The sequence below is a fragment of the Heterodontus francisci genome, chromosome 3 (assembly GCF_036365525.1).
Source record: "Heterodontus francisci isolate sHetFra1 chromosome 3, sHetFra1.hap1, whole genome shotgun sequence".
In the NCBI taxonomy this organism is placed as follows: domain Eukaryota; kingdom Metazoa; phylum Chordata; class Chondrichthyes; order Heterodontiformes; family Heterodontidae; genus Heterodontus; species Heterodontus francisci.
This window is the reverse complement of record NC_090373.1, coordinates 48,141,764-48,165,985: the sequence shown is the minus strand read 5'-3', so window position 1 is coordinate 48,165,985 and position 24,222 is coordinate 48,141,764. Positions and strand designations below refer to the sequence as shown.

At 39.8% G+C, this 24,222-nt stretch overlaps 1 protein-coding gene across 8 annotated transcripts in view; it reads right to left on the bottom strand.

Annotated features, from left to right (window-relative positions):
- acp1 (acid phosphatase 1) overlaps nucleotides 1-24,222 on the bottom strand; it is a 102,312-nt gene that overhangs the window by 35,717 nt on the left and 42,373 nt on the right. For 4 of the 8 annotated variants that reach the window (XM_068022051.1, XM_068022037.1, XM_068022054.1 and 1 more), the window contains 2 exons: nucleotides 15,830-15,935; nucleotides 14,834-15,656 (listed from right to left, as the gene is read on the bottom strand). The exons of 2 other annotated variants lie outside the window; for them this stretch is intronic. In XM_068022051.1, coding sequence (XP_067878152.1) covers nucleotides 15,579-15,656; nucleotides 15,830-15,935 — 184 coding nt within the window. In that variant the 3' untranslated portion in view covers nucleotides 14,834-15,578. Of the gene's footprint in view, nucleotides 1-5,895; nucleotides 6,196-14,833; nucleotides 15,657-15,829; nucleotides 15,936-24,222 lie in introns of those variants that run through there. 2 more of the 8 variants (XR_010971016.1, XR_010971012.1) reach the window with 2 other exon arrangements.

The following is a 24,222-nucleotide window of genomic DNA, read 5'->3' as shown; positions in this document are numbered from 1 at the left end:
CAGTGGTAGGGAAATTTTATAATCTCTCTTTAAGGTGAAACGACTTATTATCTATATGAAGAGAAAACATTTAGAAATAACATGATCCAGTAGGACTGGGGGCTGGATTTTAAGAGCCCGCTGCCGAGCTCAGAAAATGCTGACCTGTCCCTGCAACCCGCACACCAAAGAGCCGCCACAATCTGAAGAGCAGCGGCTCATTTAAATAGCCAAGGCAATCCGCACCCCCGCCATCTGGTGGAGGGGGCAGGCTGTCCGACCCCGGCAATGGCGTCAGCTGTCTGTCTGCAGATGCTGGCACCATTTTTAAAGTCCCAACGGCTCAAGAAATATCCCTCCAAAATTAAATATATTTCTTATGCTCCTTTCCCATCCCCCAATAACAATTACAATAAATATTTGCCCTTTCCCCCCAAAATACTTACCTCTTACATCTGACCTCCTCCCCGCCTAACAGCACAAAGTTTCAGGTTCAACCGTTCCCACCATCCCCTACACCCATTACATATATTTGATCCCATTCCCCACAGCACTGATAAATCTACCTCCTCCCCCCTCCCCACCAGTGTTATGCCTTGCTTTCCCCGTACGGGGTTCCGAAGGCATGGGGGCACTGGCTGCCACGCTGAAGATCGCAGTGGACCCTCAAGATCTCAGTTAAGTGTATTTAAATGTACTAATTTTATTGATTTGAACATGTTAATTGTGGTCCCGTTGCCCAGCGGTGGAGGGGGGGGGGGGAATGCCACAGAGCCTCGCCACCTTTGGGAGGATCAGGTCAGGTTCTGCTAGCATCGAGATCGGTGGCGGGTCTCATCCGGAGCCATCTTCAGGCTGCTCTCACCCCCCCCACCCCACCAGATCACGATGTCGAGGGCTTCTTAAAATCCAGCCCTGATGTGGGATAGGACACGATCAGATAGGGCTCCCTCCAATTCATGCCCCTTAACTTTCTCCTAGCCAGCCTCCCATCCTTTACCCTCCGTAAACCAAAATTTCACTGCCCGCATCCTATTTCGCACTAAATCCCTCTTGCCCATTACTCGCTGATCTGCATTGGCCAGCAGACTCCACAACCCCAGCCACCCAACCCTCCAATTTAAAATTCTCATTGTGTATAAATTACAGCCTTGCCTCTACTTGTCTTTATAATTTCTTACAGCTCTATAACAGTCACCCTAACTCTCTTTCCCTCTGATGCATGTCACTTGTGCATCCCCCTCCCCATTTATCCCATATTGGTAGCTATGCTTTCAACTGTCCCACACTCTGGAAATCCACCTCCCTTTTCTCCTTAAAACACATGTCATCGACCCCCTAATAGCCCTTCTTTGGCTCAGCATTCATTTTTTGATTACATTTGTGGAAACCACTTTGGTTTTTCTACATTAAAGATGTTATATAAATGCCAGTTCTTGTTGGTGTCATAAAATCATGAAATATTTCTTTCAAAATTATAGCTGTCACGATGACAAAAGTTAGAAATTTAAACAATAAGTAAATGTTACAACATGGTTCTTTTACATCAGTCAGAAATAAAAAATAAAATTGTTGCTCAGTGTTACAAGTCCATATCTGGAATACAAGGTAGTGATTGTTAGATTACTGAACTTTCTGCCTGGCTTTCCTTACTGTGTAGATTTAGACAGTCATCCAAATGGAGAAAATCAAAAATATTGTACCTTATAGCATCTTTATCGCAGTCATATAAATATATATAGGGCATGGCTAGAATACTTAATGAGTACTTTGTATACGTGTTTACTAAGGAAAATGAAGAGAGTAGAGGCAATGGATAGGGAGGAGGTACTATGCTTAGGCTAGGTAAGTCACCTGGTCCAAGTGGCTTGCATCCCAGCTTGCTAAAGGAAGTGGGGGTGGAGATAGTGGAAGGACTTGCCATAATCTTCCCTAGATATGGGGGAGGTGCCAGAGGGTTGGAGAGTGGCAAATGTGACACTATTATTCAAGAAAGGTTGTAAGGACAGTCTGAGCAGCTACAGGCCAGTTAGTTTAACATCAGTGGTGGGTAAGGTTCTAGAAACAATAATCAGAGGAAATAATCAGCGCAGGCATTTGGAGAGGTTTCAGTTAATTCAGGATAGTCAGCACAGATTTGTAAAAGACAGATCATGCTTGACTAATCTAATTAAATTTTTTGATTAAGTAGCATGGTCCCTTTAAGATTGACCCGCGACCGCACATCTTTAAGGGCACATTGCTTGTGCACGGCATATTTGTTCCCTGTGCGGCACATTCCTGATTGCTGAGCTGCTGCACACCCGCAGCTTAAGAGAAAACATTGGAGATAACTTTATGTAACTTGCATCTAGGGTGACTTCAGAGAAGCCCTTTTCCATATTGACTCAAAGATTGTGAATACTGCAACTTTACTTGACCAAATGTAAATATATGTAGCCACGCATTATTGGGTAATGGGCTTGCCTTAAGTTTTATTAATTGAAGCAAATAATTGCCTTGATTGGCAAATATGCTTGTTCTGTCTGTACAGAAAACTGAAGCACTATAAACAAACATTGACAAATTATACTTCCTCTCCATAAAGGAAACATGTGCTGGCAGATAAAAGTTATTGTAATCTTCTGGGACAGATGAAATTCAAACAATTTTAGGAAAAAGATTTGCATTCAGTCTTAGGATTGGTCTATCGAAAGTACCTAGTACAATAAGGGAGGTCAAGCATGAAGTTTTATTATTTTGCAATGTAAGAGCAACTAATATGATGGATTTCAGAGGAAGGAAATTAAAATCACACAAGATCATGGGTTCAAATGGGTCAGATGTGAGTTTGTGAAGAACAAAGTTCAGGTTTTGCTGATAACTAAAAGCTTAAGGCATCTTTTACAAACCCTGACATCAAATGCTCTCCAACTGAATTCTACTGACAAGCAAAGGCAATATTCTGTAACAGCATCCATGTAGACTTAAATCAGGTAAGTAACATAAAGACAATAACAACTTCAAGAAAAATGTACTTTTAAGTGACTGAAGGAATTATTTTGCCATTGTATGCAAGATAAAAAAAGTCCCAAGGTACTTTACAGAAAAAATGTGAAAACTAATGCTGAGTCAGGAGAGATCAGGAGCAGTCACCAGACGTATGGTTGAAAACCTTCAGTTCAAGGAGCTTTTCAAGGAGCAGAGAGAGGTGCAAAGGGGAGAGGTTTGGCCAAAGAATTGCAGAGCTAGCCGAAGGCTCTGTCACAATAATGGGGAAATGAAGGAGTGCTTGGGGAAGCCGGTTGCTCAGATTCTGAGATTTTGTAATCAACTCCGATTAATCGTGAGGAATTAAACATAAGTTTGATTTCCATGCTTGATAACTACTGTCTTACCATCACGACTGATTACCTTATTAGGGCCCTTCCATTTCCTATGACCCTCTCTTTTATAATACACCAAATCTCCTGAATTAAATTCTGCCTCAGATGGACTTATACGATGCTCAGAGCTCTCCGAATTTTCTCAGAGACTTCAGCCTTGATGAAAACCTGTCTCCCTGCATGTAAAGCATTCAAATGTGCAGAAAAATAGGAACTCATTGCAGTACCTTCTACAGCAGGAGGACTGTTGCACAGTACAGAAGGCAATTTGGGATTCCGTCCATAGACCAATTGATAAGGACTATATCCTGCAAACATCTGAAGCAAATTCACTGCATTAACCACCCATGCCATGACAGTTGCCAACTTGCAGTTTGGCTGGTCAGCTAAGATTTTATGCAGCATTTCATCAACCACTGTGACTCCTTTCACAGAGCCCACTGCTGAAAGGACTTTCAGCTGCAGTATTCATAATCATAATGTTCATGGTTTCACACATCTCTGAACTGGTCATTGGAAAATTCCCCTCCATCATCAGTCAGAAACCTAGCTGGTTCCCAAGTCCAGTCCCTATCCATTTCTCTATAATTTTGTCATAATCACCCTTTTGTCCTTACTATTTATTATTGTAGAAAGACTAAAGCTAGTTGCTAGGTCTACAAAATGTAGAATGAAAATATTCTGGTCTTGTCCCACACCTTTAAATCCATGGCAACTACCTCATTAAAGTCACATGCCAATGGAAGGCTGACAATAGGACGTGATGGTGTCCTTTTTACAGATTTCACACTTTTCACTAATCTCTTCTATTATCCTCGTATACTCTTCATCAATCACACCTGCATCCTTTAGCAGAGTTTTTAATCTCTGACAAGGGGGGAGCAAATTGTCTGTATAACTAAGACAATTTGCTTTTTATCTCTGATTCTTAACACCTGATGCCATTAATACTGTTCTCACACTCTGACTAGAAACATCAGGTTTTGTTAAGGATTTGCAATAATGCCCTGACTGGGTAAACTCCAAATTCACTGACTTTACAAAACCAATTGCCTTATCACAGGAACATAGGAGCAGGAGTAGGCCATTCAGCCCATCGAGCTTGCTCTGCTATTCATGCTCCATATCAATTTTCATTTGTGCCTTTTTCATTGAAGGCTTACTCAACAGTAAAGGCATCTCATTAGAGATTACATCAGTACTGGCTTACAACAGCTATTTCATGTGAAATTACGACTCTCTTCAGCGACTTCAATATGTTATCACCAAACCTAAAGCTGGCAATACTTTAATACTCCTTAACCTTGCATCAATCCTCACTACTAAGTGAATCCAGATAATATTGTAACCAATCTGTTCCACAAACTGTCGACATGCAAGCACTATCCAAACAGCACAGTTGAACGAATCTGCAACTACATTCATCACAGGAATAAAACTCCTTTTGTGACTAGTACAATTCATTCAGATTCATCAGTATCTTCCTCTTCTGCCTCAGAATTCTGCTTCGTGTGTTATTTTGAGGACTCTGCCCCTCCACTTAGGGAAGTTCATTGCATAATGATACTTCGAGTCACATTCGAAGAACCTATGAACTGTTCCTTGGGCATTCCTGGGATTTAGTTGCATATAATTGCTGTTCCAATTTTGCCTTCCACTGTAATAGTCAGACCTGCTAAAGGTGGCTTCATTCTCATTCCTCCTGTCTTTAACTCTTCCATTGTTCTTAAGCCTGCTTCCAGTATCTGGACCATTTCGAAATCTAGTAAACATTGAGTCCTCCATTCTTTGTCTCACTGCAGAATGTCCTGTTTGTTTTACCAGGGCTGCAGGAAATGACTGTTTCCCCAGGAATGTCTTTAAGGTAGTAGACATTTGATCCAACAGGGAGTCTTTGTCCAAGAACCAAACCCCAGTTAGAACCAGGAGCCTGTCCATATGCGACACTCTAGCACAATCTAGCAATTTAAATACTAGCACTGAACCAGGGATCTTCAAATTGAATTTCCCCAATCTTCTATACAGTCTGTTAAAGTCCATGATATATTTCGCCATTGAATAACCATCTGTTTTCCGAAAGCTATCAAAGTCTGACCATGCCTCATAAGCATTCAATAAGTCATCTTTCTTGCAAATTTCATCTAAGAATCCTAATAGAAGATCCAACCCTTCATAAGTATCCAGTTCACAAAACATTTCTGATTTTACTTTCAGTAGGAAGTGACAACGCCACTTCTTCCTTGCTTCCCCTTTGGTAGAGATGTAACCGATGTCCACATATCCACTTCATTCTTCCACTGGTCTTATGGTTCAGACTCAGAACATCGGTGGGTAATCATACCCTGACAATTTACACTTGCTTTCTGCCATATTTTCCACAATAGCGCGTGAGATTTTAGTTTTCTATGTAAAAAAAAAAATCCTAGTTTCCAGCCCTCAGTTTTCGACAACCATCCTCTGATTCCACGTTAAATGCCAGAAAGCTTATTATGGGAGGATAATGCTGGAGTCTCTCTTTACTCAGTTTCACATTTATTGTACAGAGTAAAAGGATAACAAACATGTAACTCCTCACTCAAAACCTCCCCCAGTTTCAGTCAGTGTCTGCTTATAAGTGTTCAAGAAAGACCCCAATTAACACCCTCCACCGACATATAATCAAACAATTAATAGATTAACACATCTGCATGATGGCATCGCTAAGATCAAAAACTCATTAAGTAGGGATTTGCTAGCTCACACTCAAATATTTTCAATTTAGTGCAGTGTTGGTGTTGTCCTCCTTCAGTTCATTTTTATATTCTGCTCTTTTTGTATTATGGTTCTCAAGCTGGGGTCCGCAAAACAATCTCTAGAGAGTATGAAAGACACAAGGGGGAAAAAAGAAGGAAGAAATAAATAAGTTGCCCACTTTGTATAAATTATTAGTTAGTGTGCATCCTTCACAAGTAGCCAACAAGATGCTCATCCCCAAAGCTCCTGAATATCTGAACTTCTTTGTAATGATGAGCACCTTGTTGCTATCATTTTCACTGGTGAGTTTCACATTTACTTTTGGCATGAGGAGTGGGTAGGTAGGAGGCCAGCTGCTGCTGTGATACTTCGGTACATGAAATTTGGACTCATGCAGTGAACAAGTGCCATTATAATACTGCCTGGTTTGCTGAATATTTCCAGCATTTTCTGTTTAAATTAATCTCTTGCTGGTTTGATTCTTGTTATCATGAAAAAGCTGTCTGTTTGAGTTACTTAAATCTTCTACTCTGTTGTAATAATGTAAATTCCTTGAATGATTAAATAACACAGAGCTTGCACAAGTCTGTAAGATATTCTTAAGAATGTCTAATTGTGAGTTACTCTGTAATAGAGCTGGAGGGAAGGAAACATGTATGTTTATAGGAAGTTTTTTTTTATTAGTTAAATTAGTAACCTGTTTTGAGCCTGTTAAACATTTAAATATGACGAGGTTACTGTTAATACTGATTTGGCCAACAGTAGTTTGTATTGGATGTGATCTGTGAACTGATTGGGTATGTATACCATTAAAAGGCAATCTTTAACCACATTAAAAGCAGCTCAGTTGGCATGCACCAGGATGCTAATGGATTTACACTTAACCTTTATCTCTAGTTTGTCTGGTCCGTCTCATCACTGTCCATGTCAGTGAAATAATCCTCAAATTGCTATATAATTATACATTTTCTTAAAAGCCTTGTTAAAACACTCTTTACATGCAGCACTTTCATAAAATGAGTATTATAATAGTTTAGATCGGCGATCTGAGGCTACTAGTCCATTTGAAAAGGAGTCTTTCAACCAAAATAGTTGGAGAATCACTGCTATAATTTTTTTTTACTAGTTTAGAAAAGACCATTTCTGTCCTTTAAGAGAGAAGGTTAAACGTTATTATAGAAGCTGCAAAAATGTTAAGTAGATTCTTGACATCAATTTTCAAATCCCTGGATTCAATTATTTTGGCTCAATATTCTATAATACAAGTAGACATCTGCAAAATAAAAGGTCATGGAAAAAATGTTTATAAGATGCTTGAGGGGCATTCCTAGAATCCTCAAAGAAATTAGAAGGAAACAAATGAGAATCTGGTTAATATTTTTAGAAGCTCCAAAAACACTTTTACAGTCCATGGAGAAACAACATTAAAGCTTAAATAAAAACAAGAAATGCTGGAAATACTCAGCACGTCTGGCAGCAACTGTAGAGAGAGTAGCAGACTCAACGTTTCAGGTCAGTGATCTTTCATCAGATGTATTCTGATGAAAGGTCACTGACTTGTAACGTTAACTCTGCTTCTCTCTCCACAGATGCTGCCAGACCTGAGTATTTCCAGCATTTCTTGTTTTTATTTCAGATTTTCAACATCTGCAGTATTTTGCCTTTATTTCAAAATTAAAGCTTACCTCATTAGCGTTTTAACCACCCACCGCCTCATTAACTTTTTAGAAAAAAACCCAACATTTAAAAGTAATACAAGAACAAAGTACTGCAGATGTAGGAAATCCAAAATAAAGAGAAAATGCTGGAAATACTCAGCAGTTTTGACAGCATCTGTGGGGACAGAAACAGAGTTGGCATTTCATATCCTGACAAAGGGTCACTGACCTGAAACGTTAACGATGTTTTTCTCACCACAGATGCTGCCTGACCTGCTTAGTATTTCCAGCATTGTCTATTTTTAATTAAAAGTAATCCCTTCTGAGAAGAATGATTAAAAATCCCAAAATGTGACAATGGTTTTATAATTACTAAGATAACCATTCTTCTAAACAAAGTCCTCAACTCTGTATACATGCCCAGGAAGGTTACAGGAATTAACTACTGTGACCAGAGTGGCCTGGATGGGCAAGAGTAAGTTTTAAAACGAGAGAGAATCTGGTCTCATCTGATCAAAGTTTCGAATCGACTAAGGGTTTCCATCAGTAGCAAAATAGCTGGAATACAGTACACAAAGAGACAGATAGTACATGATCCTCATTTCATACTTTATGTTCTTATATGGAGTCTAAAGGTTTTTTGTGCTCAAGTGTTTAGCTATCATCCTAAGCAAAGGGATGTAAGAAAACACGTTAAATGGCACAACTGTATGATCAATTATGCTGTGGTGTCCAGTTTGGAAAGACCGAGAGTGTGAGGGAAAAACATTCAGAATACAGGGGTTGATCATATGCTACATGGTGTCTAAATCAATCATGAATCACTAGTGTCCAACATTCATTGTCTCTTCGCAATGGCTAAATGTTATCAGTCACACATTAATGAGTTAATCACAAATATAAATGCAATGTGCAATGGACACTGTAACCTTTTGCAATGTAGAATAATGCAGTTTGAACTTTGATATATATAGGATAAATCACAGGATCACATGCAAGAGTTACTACAGCATAAAAGATTGGATACTCCAGGAAATGTAGGTGGCTATTACCAGAACTAAGAATCAGCCACTTCACCTTATGGTAATAAATAAAGATTACCCAACTTGTTGTAGCTTCTTTATTCTTTGAATGAAATGTACCTTCCATGCAATATAGGAATGGAACCCAAGCTTGATACGATTCTGGGGAAATCACGCAGTACATGCGCATAAAAATATGATGTTGCAGATAGCTGATGCTGCACTAGGTCTCTTATTTCCATATCATATAAAGCCCTAGTGCATACCATACTATAGCAGTTTACTTTATCCTGAAGCTAAACTTAAACAATTCACTTAACATTAACTCTCCCGCCCCAGGATGTAACTTTATTTTAAGGGATTTCAGACAAAGTAAAGCCAAACTTAAAGAGAAAAACAAAAATTCCTTTGTTTTGCTGCTATATTGTAATTACATGTCATCTGACTCACAACCAGAGAACTTGCTTTGATCCACTTGGAATTATTTGCACATCTCCTACAGTCATGAATAGATGTGGAATACAATTTTGTCCTTTTATCAGGATAAACATTCATTCCCTGCACCACCGATGCACAGTGGCAGCAGTGTGTATCATCTACAAGATGCACTGCTGCAACTCACCATGCCTCCTTCGACAGCACCTTCTAAACCCACGACCTCTCCCGCCTAGAAGAACAAGAACAGCAGACGAGTGGGAACACCACCACCTGCAAATTCCCCTCCAAGTCACACACCACCCTGACTTGGAACTATATTGCTGTTCCTTCATTGTTGCTGGGTCAAAATCCTGGAACTCCTTCCCTAACAGCACTGTGGGTGTATCCACACCAGATGGACTGCAGCAGTTCAAGAAAGCAGTTCTCAAGGGCAATTAGGGATGGGCAACAAATGCTGGCCATGCCAGCAACACCCACATCCAATGAATGAATTAAAAAAAGGTTTTAACAACTATTTGGGAAGTGTGAACAACTATTAAAGCATCACATACTGTATCAAATGTTCTCAAAACAATCTTCATATAGTTGTTATTTCTTCAAACTAAATGATGCTTTTAAGTCCACAGACTTTCCCCAGAATCCTTAGTTCCATGCTTTACTTTGCCACTAAGAGGGCCAAGAAGGTCACCCCCACTTAACTTCTATAGGACACTCACTATGAGTTACTGTAAAGAACTACGAGCTTTTGGACTTTCTTTTTGTTTGAACATTTATATAGTCATGTTATTGTATTTCAGCGTCTCACTTTTTGCTTCTTCTATTACTTCATATAAATACATTTCATTAGTTTTAGCCTGTGCACATTGGTCTAGTGATATGCTACCTTTCCTTTGAATATGGAAAGAAAACATATTGAATATCCTGTGTTTCTCAAGTAAGTGGTTTACCACAATTTCAATTTATTATTGCGCCTGGACAATCTAACCTGCAAGTGAAGCAAATAAGGATGCAGATTTCAGTTTATAGTTGACTTACTCAGTTTATAAAAACCTCCATTTATGTGAAAACAAGAGCAAATATTGAAAAAGCCTGAATTGCAGCATCCTATCTCCCCAACTCCAACAAGAAAACACTACATCCTTGTAGGGCCTGTGGAGGATGGTTATGATTACTGTTTGGAGACATATGTTATTAAAATAATAAAGATGACTCTACACAGTAAACTTCTTTATTTTGCATTCTCTAAACACTAGAAGCAGAACAAATTGGCACCAATTTGGGAGGGCAGCAGGGAGGGAACCAAGCTCCACTGTAAAGAAATTGTAACACCAGCTGTCAGGATCAATCTGCTAAAGACAATGTCGTATGTTGCAGTTACATCCAGACAATAATGTTTAGTAAATGTGTGAAGATTGCTGTACATGGTAGCCTTGCATATGCTCTCAATTGGAGCCTTGAGAAGGCCATGAAGCAACCACTGAACAGGTGGCTTGACCATTAAACTTTCCTCTGGGCTTCTTCCCTGCAGGTTGGTAGCAATGAAGAAGGAGTCATATGTCTATTTGACTCTGTTATTTAATTACTAGTTTTATCTCACACAATTTCACTACAGGAAAATAAGTTTTGACTGTCTATTTGCTCTGTGTGAAAGAGCTAACACTTAGGGGTATGTAAGTATCTAAATAGTTAAAATGATGTTTCAGTTCTGACTTGTGTGGCAACAGATAAAATAATGAGGTAATTTCTTGATCCAAAATCAAACTGGAAAGTGAACTTAGATAAGACCAATAGATAAAGCCCAAGAATACTTTGTCAGGATGGCAAATTAAAAACAATTGACCTTTAAATAAGGCCGGTTAAGTTCACTAATTTGTAAGACTAAAGTGACAAATACAGTATTCCCAGAAATAAACTTTAAACTGGACTTTTAAAGAGGTTCAAATGGTTGATACATGAACTTTAAGGGACTGAATTAAAATCACAACTGGGAACCAGTGATGGCCTAGTTAGGCACAATTACCATAAAACATGACAACAGGTGATCCTCTGATAACCAATTCCAAATGGATCATGAAGGATGGAAGCTGTTGTAACATAAACCAAAATGCTGGAAATAGGAGAGAAATAACGAACATAGTAGAATCTTGTGTGTGTTAAGGAAGGTTATATACCATCAATGACAATACACTCTGATCTAACAAATAACTTTCAGTAATTAGACCATTAACCACAAGGGCTTGATTTATATGGAATGTTGGTCCATTCTCCAAGTTGTGGATCTTTCCTTTGCTCACTGTCAATATTTCTATGAATAGTACCCTTCATGGTTAGAAAGAGACTATCAACATAATTCCTGCTTTGTCTACTTGTAACTTGTAAGTTATTTGTGGGAGCAGAGTAAAAGAGAAGAAATGAAAACAAAACACTTTGGCACCTAAATTGCTCTGTGGGATACTAGTGTATAGAAGCTTAATGCTAAAATAGCAGAGGCAATTACAGATGGGTTTGTACTTTAGTATCCCACCGCATAAATAGTGTCTGATCAATGCCGCTGTGACTTCAGTGACATCAGTCTGTATATGTAGTTAGATTTCTCTGGTTTATTGTTCTTTTCTGACTCGTTATGAACAATGCTAGCTGCCACTCAGTTGGTAGCCCTCTCACCTGAGTCAGAAGGTTGTGGGTTCAAGTCCAACTCCAGGGATGTGACTACAAAATCCAGTGCATTACTGTGAGAGCACTGCACTGTCAGATGTTCCATCTTTCAGATGAGATGTTAAACTGAGGCCGTTTGCCATCTCAGGTAAATGTAAAAAATCCCACGGCACTTTTTTTTTGAAGTGGAGCAGGGGTGTTTTCCTAGACTAAATTTACCCCCCAACCAACATCACTGCAACAGATTATCTGGCCATTTATCTCATTGCTGTTTTTGGGGCCTTGCTGTGTGAAAATTGGCCGTCATATTTTCTATATTACAACAATGACTACACGTCAGAAGTATTTAATTGGTTTTAAAGCACTCTGGGACCTCCTGAGGTCATGAAAGGGACTTTATAAATCCAAATTCTTTCTTCTAGAATATGGGAACTATGGTGTAACTGTTCATTACATATGAGTTTTGTAAAATGAAAACAAATTTTACAAGTCGAGGCAGCTTGCTTGGATGTCAAATGTTTATGCAAACATTAATTGATGATTGCATTGTACACATTATTTGAAGCCTTTGGCAGTGGGTGCAGTCTCTCTTAACTGCAGAGATATGTAGAATGTTTTAATCCAAACCCTGCGATGCGAAAAACCACACAGTATAACCACAGTACACTCAACATTCATCTGATTGTGTAAATTTCCAATTTGGACCTCTGTTTTATCTGCTTTATTTGCTGTTTGTATGGATGACTAAGGGACATAGGATGAATTGCTGGAGATGGTATATAATCTAAAACAGCATAAATATTCCTTTGCATGACACACCCTGAGAAAGATAGTGTTTAATGAAATCTTCTAGAATTCCATTCTCCGCTGTGGACTGGTGTCAACACTTTAGATAACTGAGGAACCAGAAAGACTCCATTATCCCCATGCTTGCTGACCTACATTGCCTCCCGGTCTGGAAATGCCTCTATTTTAAAATATGATATCTGGCAGATGGGAGGAAGAGGCCAACCTCAGAGCAAGCAGGCACAGCTTGAAGTTGTGGAGGTGGTGAGCAGCAGGAGCGTGGTCCCGTGATCATGGATATTGCGCTGAAAGAGGGTTAATGACCTTATCGGAGCAAGACAGGTGAGTGGCATTCCACATTCAAGTGCCAACCCCACCACTGACTTCCTTAACATTTTCCTGCACAGCACTCCTCAGATGAACACACCATGTAGCTCCACCCATTCTTCTTTCTCGAGGCACCTCCTCACATCCCTTTGCTGGTGAGGGGAGAGTGACTGCCCTTGACATCAAGTCAGCATTTGACCAAGTATGGCATCAAGGAGCCCTAGCAAAACTGGAGTCAATGGGAGTCAGGAGGAAAACTCTCTGCTGGTGGCTGTCATACCGAGCACAAAGGAAGATGGTTGTGGTTGTTGGAGGTCAATCATCTCAGTCCCAGGACATCACTGCAGGAGTTCCTCAGGGTAGTGTCTGAGGCCCAACCATCTTCAGCTGCTTCATCAATGACCTTCCCTTCATCATAAGGTCAGAAGTGGTGATGTTCGCTGATGATTTCACAATGTTCAGCACCATTCGTGACTTCTCAGATACTGAAGCAGCTCGTGTCCAGGTGCAGCAAGACCTGGATAACAACCAGGCTTGGGCTGATAAGTGGCAAGTAACATTTGAGCCACACAAGTGCCAGGCAATGATCATCTCCAACAAGAATCTAACCATCTCCCCTTGATGTTAAATGGCATTACCATTGCTGAATCCCCCACCATCAACATCCTGGGGTTACCATTGACCAGAAACTGAACTGGACCAGCCACAAATACTGTGGCTACAAGAACAGGTCAGAGGCTGGGAATTCTGCAGCGACTAACTCACCTCCTGACTCCCCAAAGCCTGTCCACCATCTACAAGGCACAAGTCAGGAGTGTGATGAAATACTCTCCATTTGCGTGGATGGGTGCAGATCCATCAACGCTCAAGAAGCTCGACACCATCCAGGACAAAGCAGCCTGTTTGATTGGCTACCCATCCACCACCTTCAACATTCAGTCACTGCACCACCGACGCACAGTGGCAGCAGTGTGCACCATCTACAAGATACACTGCAGGAACTTACCAACTCATTTGACAGCACCTTCCAAACCCACAACCTCTACTACCTAGAAGAACAAGGGCAGCAGATGCATGAGAACACCACCACCTGCAAGTTATCCTCTAAGCCACACACCATCCTGACTTGGAACTATAATTGCTGTTCCTCCATTGTCGCTAAATCTAAATCCTGGAACTCCCTTCCTAACAGCACTGTGGGTGTACATACACCCCAAGGACTGCAACAGTTCAAGAAGGCTGCTCACCACCACCTTCTCAAGGGCAATTAGGGATGGACAATAAATGCTGGTGTTGCCAAAGACGCCCATATCCCATGAACAAATAATCAAATAAAATTCTGATGTTTTAACTCTCCTCTTGCACGGACACCTACCTACCCTCTGCTTGCAGATTGAAATTCTCCCCAAGCCTCTCCACCTCTTTCTCCTTCAAGATGCTCCTTGAAATCTACCCCTCACCTGTTCTAATACTAATGTGGCTTGGTGTCAAATTGTGTTTGACAACTTTCCTGTGAAGTGACCTGGGATGTGTTACTGTGTTAAAAGCGCTATATAAATGTAAGTAGTTGTTGTTTGATATTCTAGCAAGACACTTGTTTAATCTACTCCTGTAGAAGCTGGAGACTTCTTCAAAATTTTTGGTGATGGAATGTCCAACACTGGAAGAGCACATAAAGGTTAAAAAAAACCATCACATTGCCACAATGGAGGTGGTCTGGGGTTTTGTTCAAATCAGGAATGAGAAACCACAAAAGGTACTGTCCATCTGTGAAGTGTGCTCAGCACAGCTTCCCCATAACTTGGGTGGAAGGAGGGAAATAAGAAAAATGATTAAACTTGAATTGTGTAAAATATCCAAAGAATGGAAGTATAGTGAAGAAAAGCGCTTTATTGTAGGTGGCAACAATTAAACCAAACATCTGCTAATATTAGGTCCTGTCCTCTCACTACAGTTTATGATCATTTTGGATCAATCAGGCAAACTGAATTTAACAAATGATAATTAACTGAAAGGTAGTTTCAGCTTTCGTATAATAATTAAAGATAAATGTAAATTTTTCAAGGACAATTCCATACATAATTTGGGATGCTGTAAGACTTCATGTAAGTATAATTCAAGATGGTTGCTATGTAACTATGACAAAAAATGTGGTATAATTTCAAGTGAAGGAGGTATTCATAAACAGTAACTCAAAGAACGTCATTGTGTGACTTAAGAATTTTGTCATGCACATTTTCTCATTATTTCTGAAATACAAATCAATTTCTCAACCATGAGAAAAGCAAGTTGACAGCAATTCCCTTAACGGAGTGTCATATTGTCTGGAAATTTCCCTCCCTGGCAGTTCCTGATAACACCATCATTTACAAGTTTGAATGTGAATTTTTCTTTAAGTTCATGAGATAAATCCAGCATTCAAATCCATACTATGGAGAAAAACTACTGCCTCTCCAGGACATAGCAAAACATTCAAAGCTAATGCAATTTTTTTTTAAATATTTAATTTCATTTTCAGAGATGAGTTTTCTGTAAGTTTGGAACCACTTACATTGGCAAGATTTGTACTCATTGAAAATTATTTTTCAAACATGATAAAATAGCCCTTAGCATCGTTAAGTAGAAGCTTCCAGGAATGCTGTGCAACATCTTAAACATTGCTGGTATACTTCTTCAAAAGCCGCTTCATTTCCCTGGGAATGAGAAAAAAAATGATTAGAAGAACACCAGACATATTCGCTATTGGCTTAGAAAATGGGAATGAAAAACAAGCACACTTCCACTTTTCTGGATTATTGAACATTTTAAATTCTGCCACATTTCTAAATTCTCTATATACAAAAATAAATCAGCTTTCACTACTTACATAATAGGGATCTTGTATGATAAGATGATGCTGTGGGTCAAATGATCCAAGAAGTTTTATTTGGGACTTGTAGTTCTTCACTTTTTCAGTCATTCTTTTTAAATCTCTGCAAATTTATCAAATATAAACTAGGTTTCCTTTACAGATTCTAAATGGATCATTTCAATAATAAGTTCAATATTTGCTAAGTTTTTTTTCCCATCTAACATTGGCAAACTAAAAATGCACAGCTATTGTACACAGCTTACCAAACACTCTTAAAAAGTGAACTTTTGATAAAACTATTACTTTTCACAAGAGCCAAATCTTAAATCTATATAATTTGTCTAGGGAATAACAAATATATAAAAAAATAAATATTTCTTCAATTGTATGCTTGTTTCATATGTTAAAATGTGAGATAATGAAAGGCTTCATGCAACCATAAGTAAAATGCAGCCACAGTCACCCATGTGATAGACACTCTTTTGTAATCCTATTCTCCAGACTCAAGTACTCATGGGTACAGCTGAATAAAGACCTTATAAGCAAAATGGCCCATCAATGAGTAGGTGATTAAAAGCATAGGTCTGGTATTCTAATTTATATTCCAAATAAGAAAATTGATGTCTAGAAGGTGCAAAAGGCAGATATGATGCTCAAATTAGGACTCATTGAAGAATTAGTTACAACCCTCAATGTCACTTCTAATCCAAGACAGATTTACACTAAATTTAATGTTGCTGCAAAATGCTTTTCACTTTCCACTGACACTAAATAACATAAAATCCAGGTTCAGCCTTTGACCCAAGCTGTAGTTTCACATTGCTTCAATTTAACCATTGCATGGTGTGCACATCCAATGTCGTGTCAACATGGATTGGACTTCCTCAGCACTTAATGTTTTTTCAAATTTAATTTTGAATTTCCTTGTTTAGACAGTAAAGATTCCCCACTTAATGTGACAATGTTAGGAATATTCTCAGCCAACAAGGAAGCAGATAATATCAACAAGATCCCGCCTAGTTGGAACGTAAAAGATCCAGCTAACTGGAACGTAAACTGCAGGTGCTGGCATCAGACTGATCACGGATATATCTAACGAAATAGAAACTCCAAAAGTAATAATAGAATCTAATGAACATTAATGAACTACAAAGAACTATGAAAGTAATGTCACAGTAACTCTCTTCAGAGTGAATAATCCAAATAGGTTTTTTTTTTCAGGAGGAACTCGCAATACAGATTCAAAATAAAAAACTAACCCCCCCCCCCCCCCCCCACCGCCATGATAGTATCAAAAAAATGTCCTCCCACAAATTTATATTATCCTAAATCCACCACTAATACTTACGATAATACTAGTCTGTTGTGTTAACAGAAAAGAGGCTTTTGTTTTGTTTTATAATACTCCTGTGAAGCACCTTGGGACATTTTATTATATTTATATTGTGCCTTTTAATGTAAGTTGTGTCTTTTATAGATAGGAGAGCAAAATTTCAGAGAAGCAGACAGACTTAGATACACAAAAATGGGAGAATAATTTGATAAAACTATAGAGAATAATTATAAAACCTAGAATCCCATTAGCTTAAATAAGGACATTTAATACAAAATCAAAAAGACAATATGAAAATATACTAAAAGCTTTGATTAGGTCGATTAGAATATGGTCTTCAGTTGCAGGGGCCCTAATTTAGGAAGGATGTCAAGGCCATGGAGAAGGTACAGAAAAGATTCACTGTTATGATCCTGTAGTTTTTTTTCCCGGGAAGAATGTGGTGTGTCCTTAAGGCTGGAAAAAGAGCCATACTGCTTTAAGGCTGCAAGCACTAAAGACTGAGTCAAATAATGCATTCTCATTACCTTGGATACAACCACTCAGACTGAGCACTGAGAGATACATATGTTACAATTTAATTTTGAACTGGCTTATAAGGGGAACAGCCTTTTCTAACAGAGGACACAGACAGACAGCTGTGTGTTAGCACTTGAAAGAGGAGCTCTTAGCTCATTTAAACTGAAGCAAGAGAATTTAGTCTGTTTATTTATTCTCTCTCAAAATTCCAAAACATCAAGCCAAAACAGAGATCTCTCATAATTTAAACTGAAGGAAGGGAAGTTAGACTGTGCAATTCATCCCTCAAAAATTCTAAAGCCAGATTGATTCTATTGAAAGTGGTTGCGAGTTGCTGATCTACTGTGGTCATTGCTGGAAGAAAGAGTGGTTTGAAACTTCGGGTGTTGGACTGTTTTCCTTTCCTCATCGGACCCTGGAAGATTGCGCGTGGATTTTAATCAGAGAATTGTTCATTGGGAAGAGTAAATTTGCAAGGACTCTAATTTTTTCTATTTTAAATGTCCATTAAATCTTTGTCGTGTTTAAAAATTAAATTTTTCTAATTAAAGAGTTAATTTGTTGATTTAAAGACACCTGGTTTGGTTAGCCTCATTCGATGGTTAATCGATGGTACAATTAGGCTGGGTCTTCCTTTAATTTGGAATGTTTAAAATGATATGTTAGGCGATCTGTGGAAGGACAGGATTAAATTAACAGTGCGTTTCTCCCACCACAATCAGAATCATATATTTTGATTGGGGGCTTTGACTGGAGCGATTGGTTGTAACATTCACTATGATACCTTTTGTTATTACAGACTAGCGAAACTGTAGGAACAAGAGAGTGAATCATTCAGTCCCTCGAGTCCGTTCTGCTATTCAAAAACATCATGGCTGATCTGTATCTTAACTCTTTTCATCTTGGCTCCCTACCTTTTTATACCCTTGTCTACCAAAAATCTATTAATCTCAGATGGCATCCACTGCTTTTTGTGGGAGAGTTCCATACTTCTGCAACACTTTGCAGGAAGAACTGTGTCCTAACTTTTCTCGTGAATGACCTGCCTCTCATTTTAAAGTCATGTCCACTTGTCCTAGACTCCTCCACCAGCAGAAAAAGTTTCTTTCCATCTACCAAGCAATTCCTTTCAAAATCTCAAAAACCCTAATCAAAATTAACCCAATGACACTATATTATCCCAGGGAATACAGGTCTCATGACTTTTCCTCTTAACCTAACCCTGTGTGCCCTGTTAACTTTCTGGTGAATCTGCACTGCACCCCTCCCAAAGTCAATATCACCTTTCCATGAAGTGGTGCCCAGAACTGTACACAGTGTTCCAGATGTGATCTAACCAAGGCTTTGTAAAGCTGTGGCAAAACTTCCTCCCCTTTACATTCTAGCCCTCTAGTCATAAAGGCTAATATTCCACCAGCCTTTCTGATTTTTTTTTGTTGCACATGACTACTATATTTTAGTGATCAATGTACATGGATCCCTAAATCTATTTGGGCCTCTATCGTTCTCAGATTTTTTCTATTTAAATACTCAGATCTTTCCTTTTGTGTTCCAAAATGGATTACCTCACACTCATCTATGTTGAAATCCATCTGCCACAGTTCTGCCCATTCACTTAACCTATTAATGGTTCATTATAATTTTTTGCTCCTGTCTACACCACAAATCTTTGTCTCATCGGTCAACTTAAATACAATAGATAGCCATATATCCAAGTCATAAACAAATATAGTAAATATAGACCAGACAGCCTCTCTCGAAAGCAAGCTAAAAGAAAACGCTTGCTGGATTTGCATAAGAGCAATGGGCTGCCAGGTGATATATACGACTGGGTTCGTCCTCACGGCTCGCTGCCTCCGTGTATGCATGGGCTGCCCAAGACACACAAAAGTGATGTCCCTCTACGTCCTATCTTATTTATGACTGGTTCTGCACAACATGCACTGGCCAAATGTTTGGGCGAATTGTTACAACCAGTTTTGAGCAATTTCTCCACATACACGTGAAGGATTTTTTCACATTTGCAAAGACCATACAGGACATGCCAATCAATAGCAATGCTATGTCCATGTGCTCATTTGACATTGCTAGCCTATTTACCAATGTACCACTTAAGGAAGCCATAGATATTTGCTCTGCAGCACTATATCATGGCGATCTAGATCTGCCTTCATTGCGTGAATCAGTATTCATTGAACTTATGAACTAGGCAACTGAGTTCAGTTTTAACGACACCATGAATGCCCAAATAGATGGTGTTGCCATGGGATCCCCTCTAGGCCCAGCTCTCACTAACATCTTTGTTAGGTTCCATGAGAAATGTGCCTTTGAGGGAATGACACCTAACCTCCTACCTCTTGCATATTTCCGATATGTAGATGATATGTTCGCTATATTTGAATCCGCAACTGCATGTAATAATTTCCTTACACGTCTTAATGGGGTCCATCCTGCGATCAAATTCATCTTTGAAATGGAGCAGTCAAATGAACTCCCTTTCCTTGACGTACTAGTTGAGAAATCTGCTAACGGGTTCTCTAACACGGTCTACCACAAGCCTACCTTCACTGGTCAATACACACGTTAGGATTCTTACAGTTCCACGTGCTATAAGATTGGCCTTAGCGGCAACCTCGTAAATAGGGCCCGAGCCATTTGCTCACCATGCAAACTTGATGCTGCAATAGGACAAATCAAAGACATCCTGCATGACAATGGCGACCCTAATCAGAATCATTTCTCACTGTATATCGTGCAAACTTAAGAAAGGGCTGAAGGCCATCATTTTCAGCCCTGAAAAGCGCCCTGTCTACCTCAGATTACCCTGGAAGGGTAATGCATCCCAAAAATTTGATCAACAGGTGAAGCTAGCTGTTTCATGCTGCTACCATGCAGTAGCAACACGTGTGGTGTTCGCCACTAAACAGGATGTTGCAGTCAGGCCAAAAAGATGTTCTGCCTATCACACAAATGTGATCACACAAATCACTGATACAATCTGTCAAGAGGCTTCACCACTCTCCCCAATTGTGTCCTTGTTGGACTTGGATGCTGTGATACGAATTTGAATGCCAGCGTGATGTTCAACATATAGGCCATACGTCCCAAAGACTGGCGGATCGGATCAAACAACATTTCTCTTCCATTGTTCGCAACGGACAAGGTGCATGCCGTACCCAACCAGCCCGTGCTTGCAAAACTCAAAACAGAGTCCAACATGTGATTCTGTGATTGGACAACATTTGCTAAATAATCCTCGGTGTAAAGGCCTGCTACCCAACCCGAACCCGACGATACGTGCCAGGTTCGGATCGGGTCGCACTTCTGGGTCTGGCATTTGGACTTGCGTCGGGCGGGCTGGATCGGACACACTCTCACCACCTCAGGTAAGTGACTCTAATGTTAATTTACTCTTTGGACTTTAAAGGTGGCTTTGCTACAGTTATTTAAAGCTTGTGCAGGTAAGGAACAAAGCGAAAAAACGGAAGGTAAGCTAACTGATGGTCGAGTGCAGGAAAAAATGGAAGGACTCGGGCCGGGTTGGGCTCGGAGTTGGATGGGGCTCTGTCGGGCTCGGATAGGGTCTCATTTGCAGACCTGAGCAGGCCTTTACCTCAGTGTGCTAAGAATAACGCTGACAACCAATTTAAGATTGTTTGTCAGGCTCACAGTGTGGCGCATTTTCATGTACTGGAAACTACAGACATTAATACACAGGGCCCTGTTCTTTGCAGATAGAACAAACAAGTAACACATTAGCTGAAACAGACGCAAACAAAATAAGTGACAGCCATTCACTGGTTCATTGGTCAAAGCATTGCCTTGACCAGGGTCAAGCTGCCTGGTTTAAATTTCAAACAAAGTTTGGCAGTTAAACTGTCAGTCACCAAAAACTGGTGCATTCTCCATGGCAACGCCTCTACCACAGTCCACTTGACAACTAATCAGCACTCTCTTCCCATACAGTATAAATTTGTTGCTTTCCCTTACATTGGTATTCTTGTGAATTGTCTTGATGAGTGCAAGACGAAAAGCTTCGACAAAATGTCTCTATTTTCAACAATACTCAAGTTCTGTACTACCTAACAACTATATAGTGAATAGTTGAGGCCCAGCACAGATTGTTGTGAGTCACCATTAGTCAATTCCTTCGAAGTCGAGTTCATACTCATTCTTCCTATTGTATATTGTTGCTAGCATTTTAGATGCTAGGTTGAGCTTGGTTTACAGAGATTTCTAAGTCACTGTAAATCTAAACATTAACTCATTTATTATGTTTACATGGACTATATACACTTTCTATAAGCCTATTTAGCTTCTGCTATTCATGATGCTTGTACCAAGCCTACTACACATGATCTCTTGCATCACAGTGGGAGGTGATACTTTCATTGTCCCAAACATTAATCGTTTCAGACCCTTCTACTACACCTCCCCGCAAAAAAAACCACACACACAAATTGCCAGTGATCGCCAGCGCTGGCGGACAGCCATAAAGGAGGGGCTAAAGAGTGGCGAGTCGAAGAGACTTAGCAGCTGGCAGGAAAAAAGACAGAAGTGCAAGGAGAGAGCCAACTGTGTAACAGCCCCGACAACCAATTTTATCTGCAGCACCTGTGGAAGAGTCTGTCACTCTAGAATTGGCCTTTATCGCCACTCCAGGCGCAGCTTCACAAACCAATGACCGCCTCTAGGTGCTTACCCATTGTCTCGAGACAAGGAGACCAAAGAAAGATGATCTAACATAACCTCGACAGGAATGCCATGTGTTGCAAAAACCTCCTGTAAAGCTCGAATGACAGATTCAGTGTAGTTGTTATATACAACCTTTCAACTTCAATCCATCTTGAAAAATAGTCTCTCATGTAGAATTTCCTATGAAACAAAGATAGATCCATCCCTAAATGTTCCCAAGATACAAGGGGTTCCCTCGGATCTGGTCTGTGCATTGCACATACCTGGCAATTAGAGATCATTTGTTCTAGATCTCTGGATATCTCTGGCCACCAGATGGATGACTGAGCCTATACTCTGTGGCCCTGATGTATTCTTTCCAAAATATCTGTCCGCAGTGAGTCCGGAATCACCAGCCTGTCATTATACATGAGCAAATCATCCATAATAGTGAAGTTCCTCCTGAACTCGAAGAAAATTTTCATCACTGGGGCTTTGCTGTGGCCAACCTGGTGTGCAAAATTGGCATACTCGAATGCATTCCTCATCTCGTTTCTGAGCATGGCGAATTTCTTGGAGCTTCTGTGAACTTGCCGGCCATTGAGATGCAGTGTACTGTGAGTACAACTCAATCTTGTCAATGATGTTAATGTCCTTTTGTGTAGGACAGTCAACAGTAGCTTGAGATAAAGCATCTGCGTAAGTTTGCATCTTGCCTTGTACATAAATCGTCTCGTATGTGAATCTCATTAGCCTCAACCGGAATCTCCGAATTCTCAGAGGCATTCTAGCGAGCTTCTTTTCATCCAGTAAGGAAAGTAAGGGTATGTGGTCTGTCTCTATGACAAATTTTAAGCCAATAATATAATCGGAGAACTTTTTGCAAGCCCACGTGACAGAGAGCTTCTTTCTCTACGACAGTGTACCTTGTCTGTCTCAGACAATGCTCGAGATGCATTATAGGCCAGTCTTCTACATCAATCTGTCTGTTCGTGAAAAAGGACTGCCCTTAGCCCTGCAGATGAGGCGTCTGCTGCAATTATAGTTTGTAGTGAAGGGTCATAATGCTAAGCTATCTGGCGATATCAGCATTTCCTTTATCCTTTGAAATGCTTGCATTGATGTGCATTCCAACACCATGCCTGATCTTTAATAGTTGCCTTAAGGGTTCAGTAACTTGCACTAGGTTGGGCAAAAATTTTGCCAACTGATTAACCATTCCAAGGAAGATCTTGGACAGAAGTAGGAACTGGGAATTCACTAATGGCTCTCCCCTTTTGGGGGTCTGCCATTATGCCCTTGTTACTAACGACGTGTCCTGAGAACAAAAAGATATTTTTGAGAATTCAGAATTTTCCTTAAGTATCAGGCAGTCTTCTTGTAAACAGTTCAAAACCTCTCTAACTTTCAGGTCATGTTCTTCGAAGGATTCACCATGGACTAAAATGTCTTCCATATGGCATAATCCTCCTTCAAGGCCCTGTAGAAAGTTTGACATCGCCCTTTGGAATACTTCAGGTGCAGATGTTATACCGAATGGTAAACTATGAAAGCAAAATCTTCCAAATGGAGTGATGAAGGTAGTCAGTAATCTTGACTTCTCATCCAATGGAACTTGCCACAAGCTGCTATTAGCGTCAAGTTTTGTGAGCATAATACTTTTGGATAACTTTGCCAAGCTTTCGCCTACTGAGGAAAGTGGATGAATTTCCCTTGCAGCAGCCTAATGAAGCCGAGTTAGGTCAACACAAATGCAAAGAGTACCCTTTCGTTTAGGAACTGGGACCATTCCCAAACACCACTCTGTTGGTTTTGTGACAGGAGAAATAACTCTCATCCTAGTCATCACTTCTAGCTGAATTTGGACTTGCTTCATCAATGG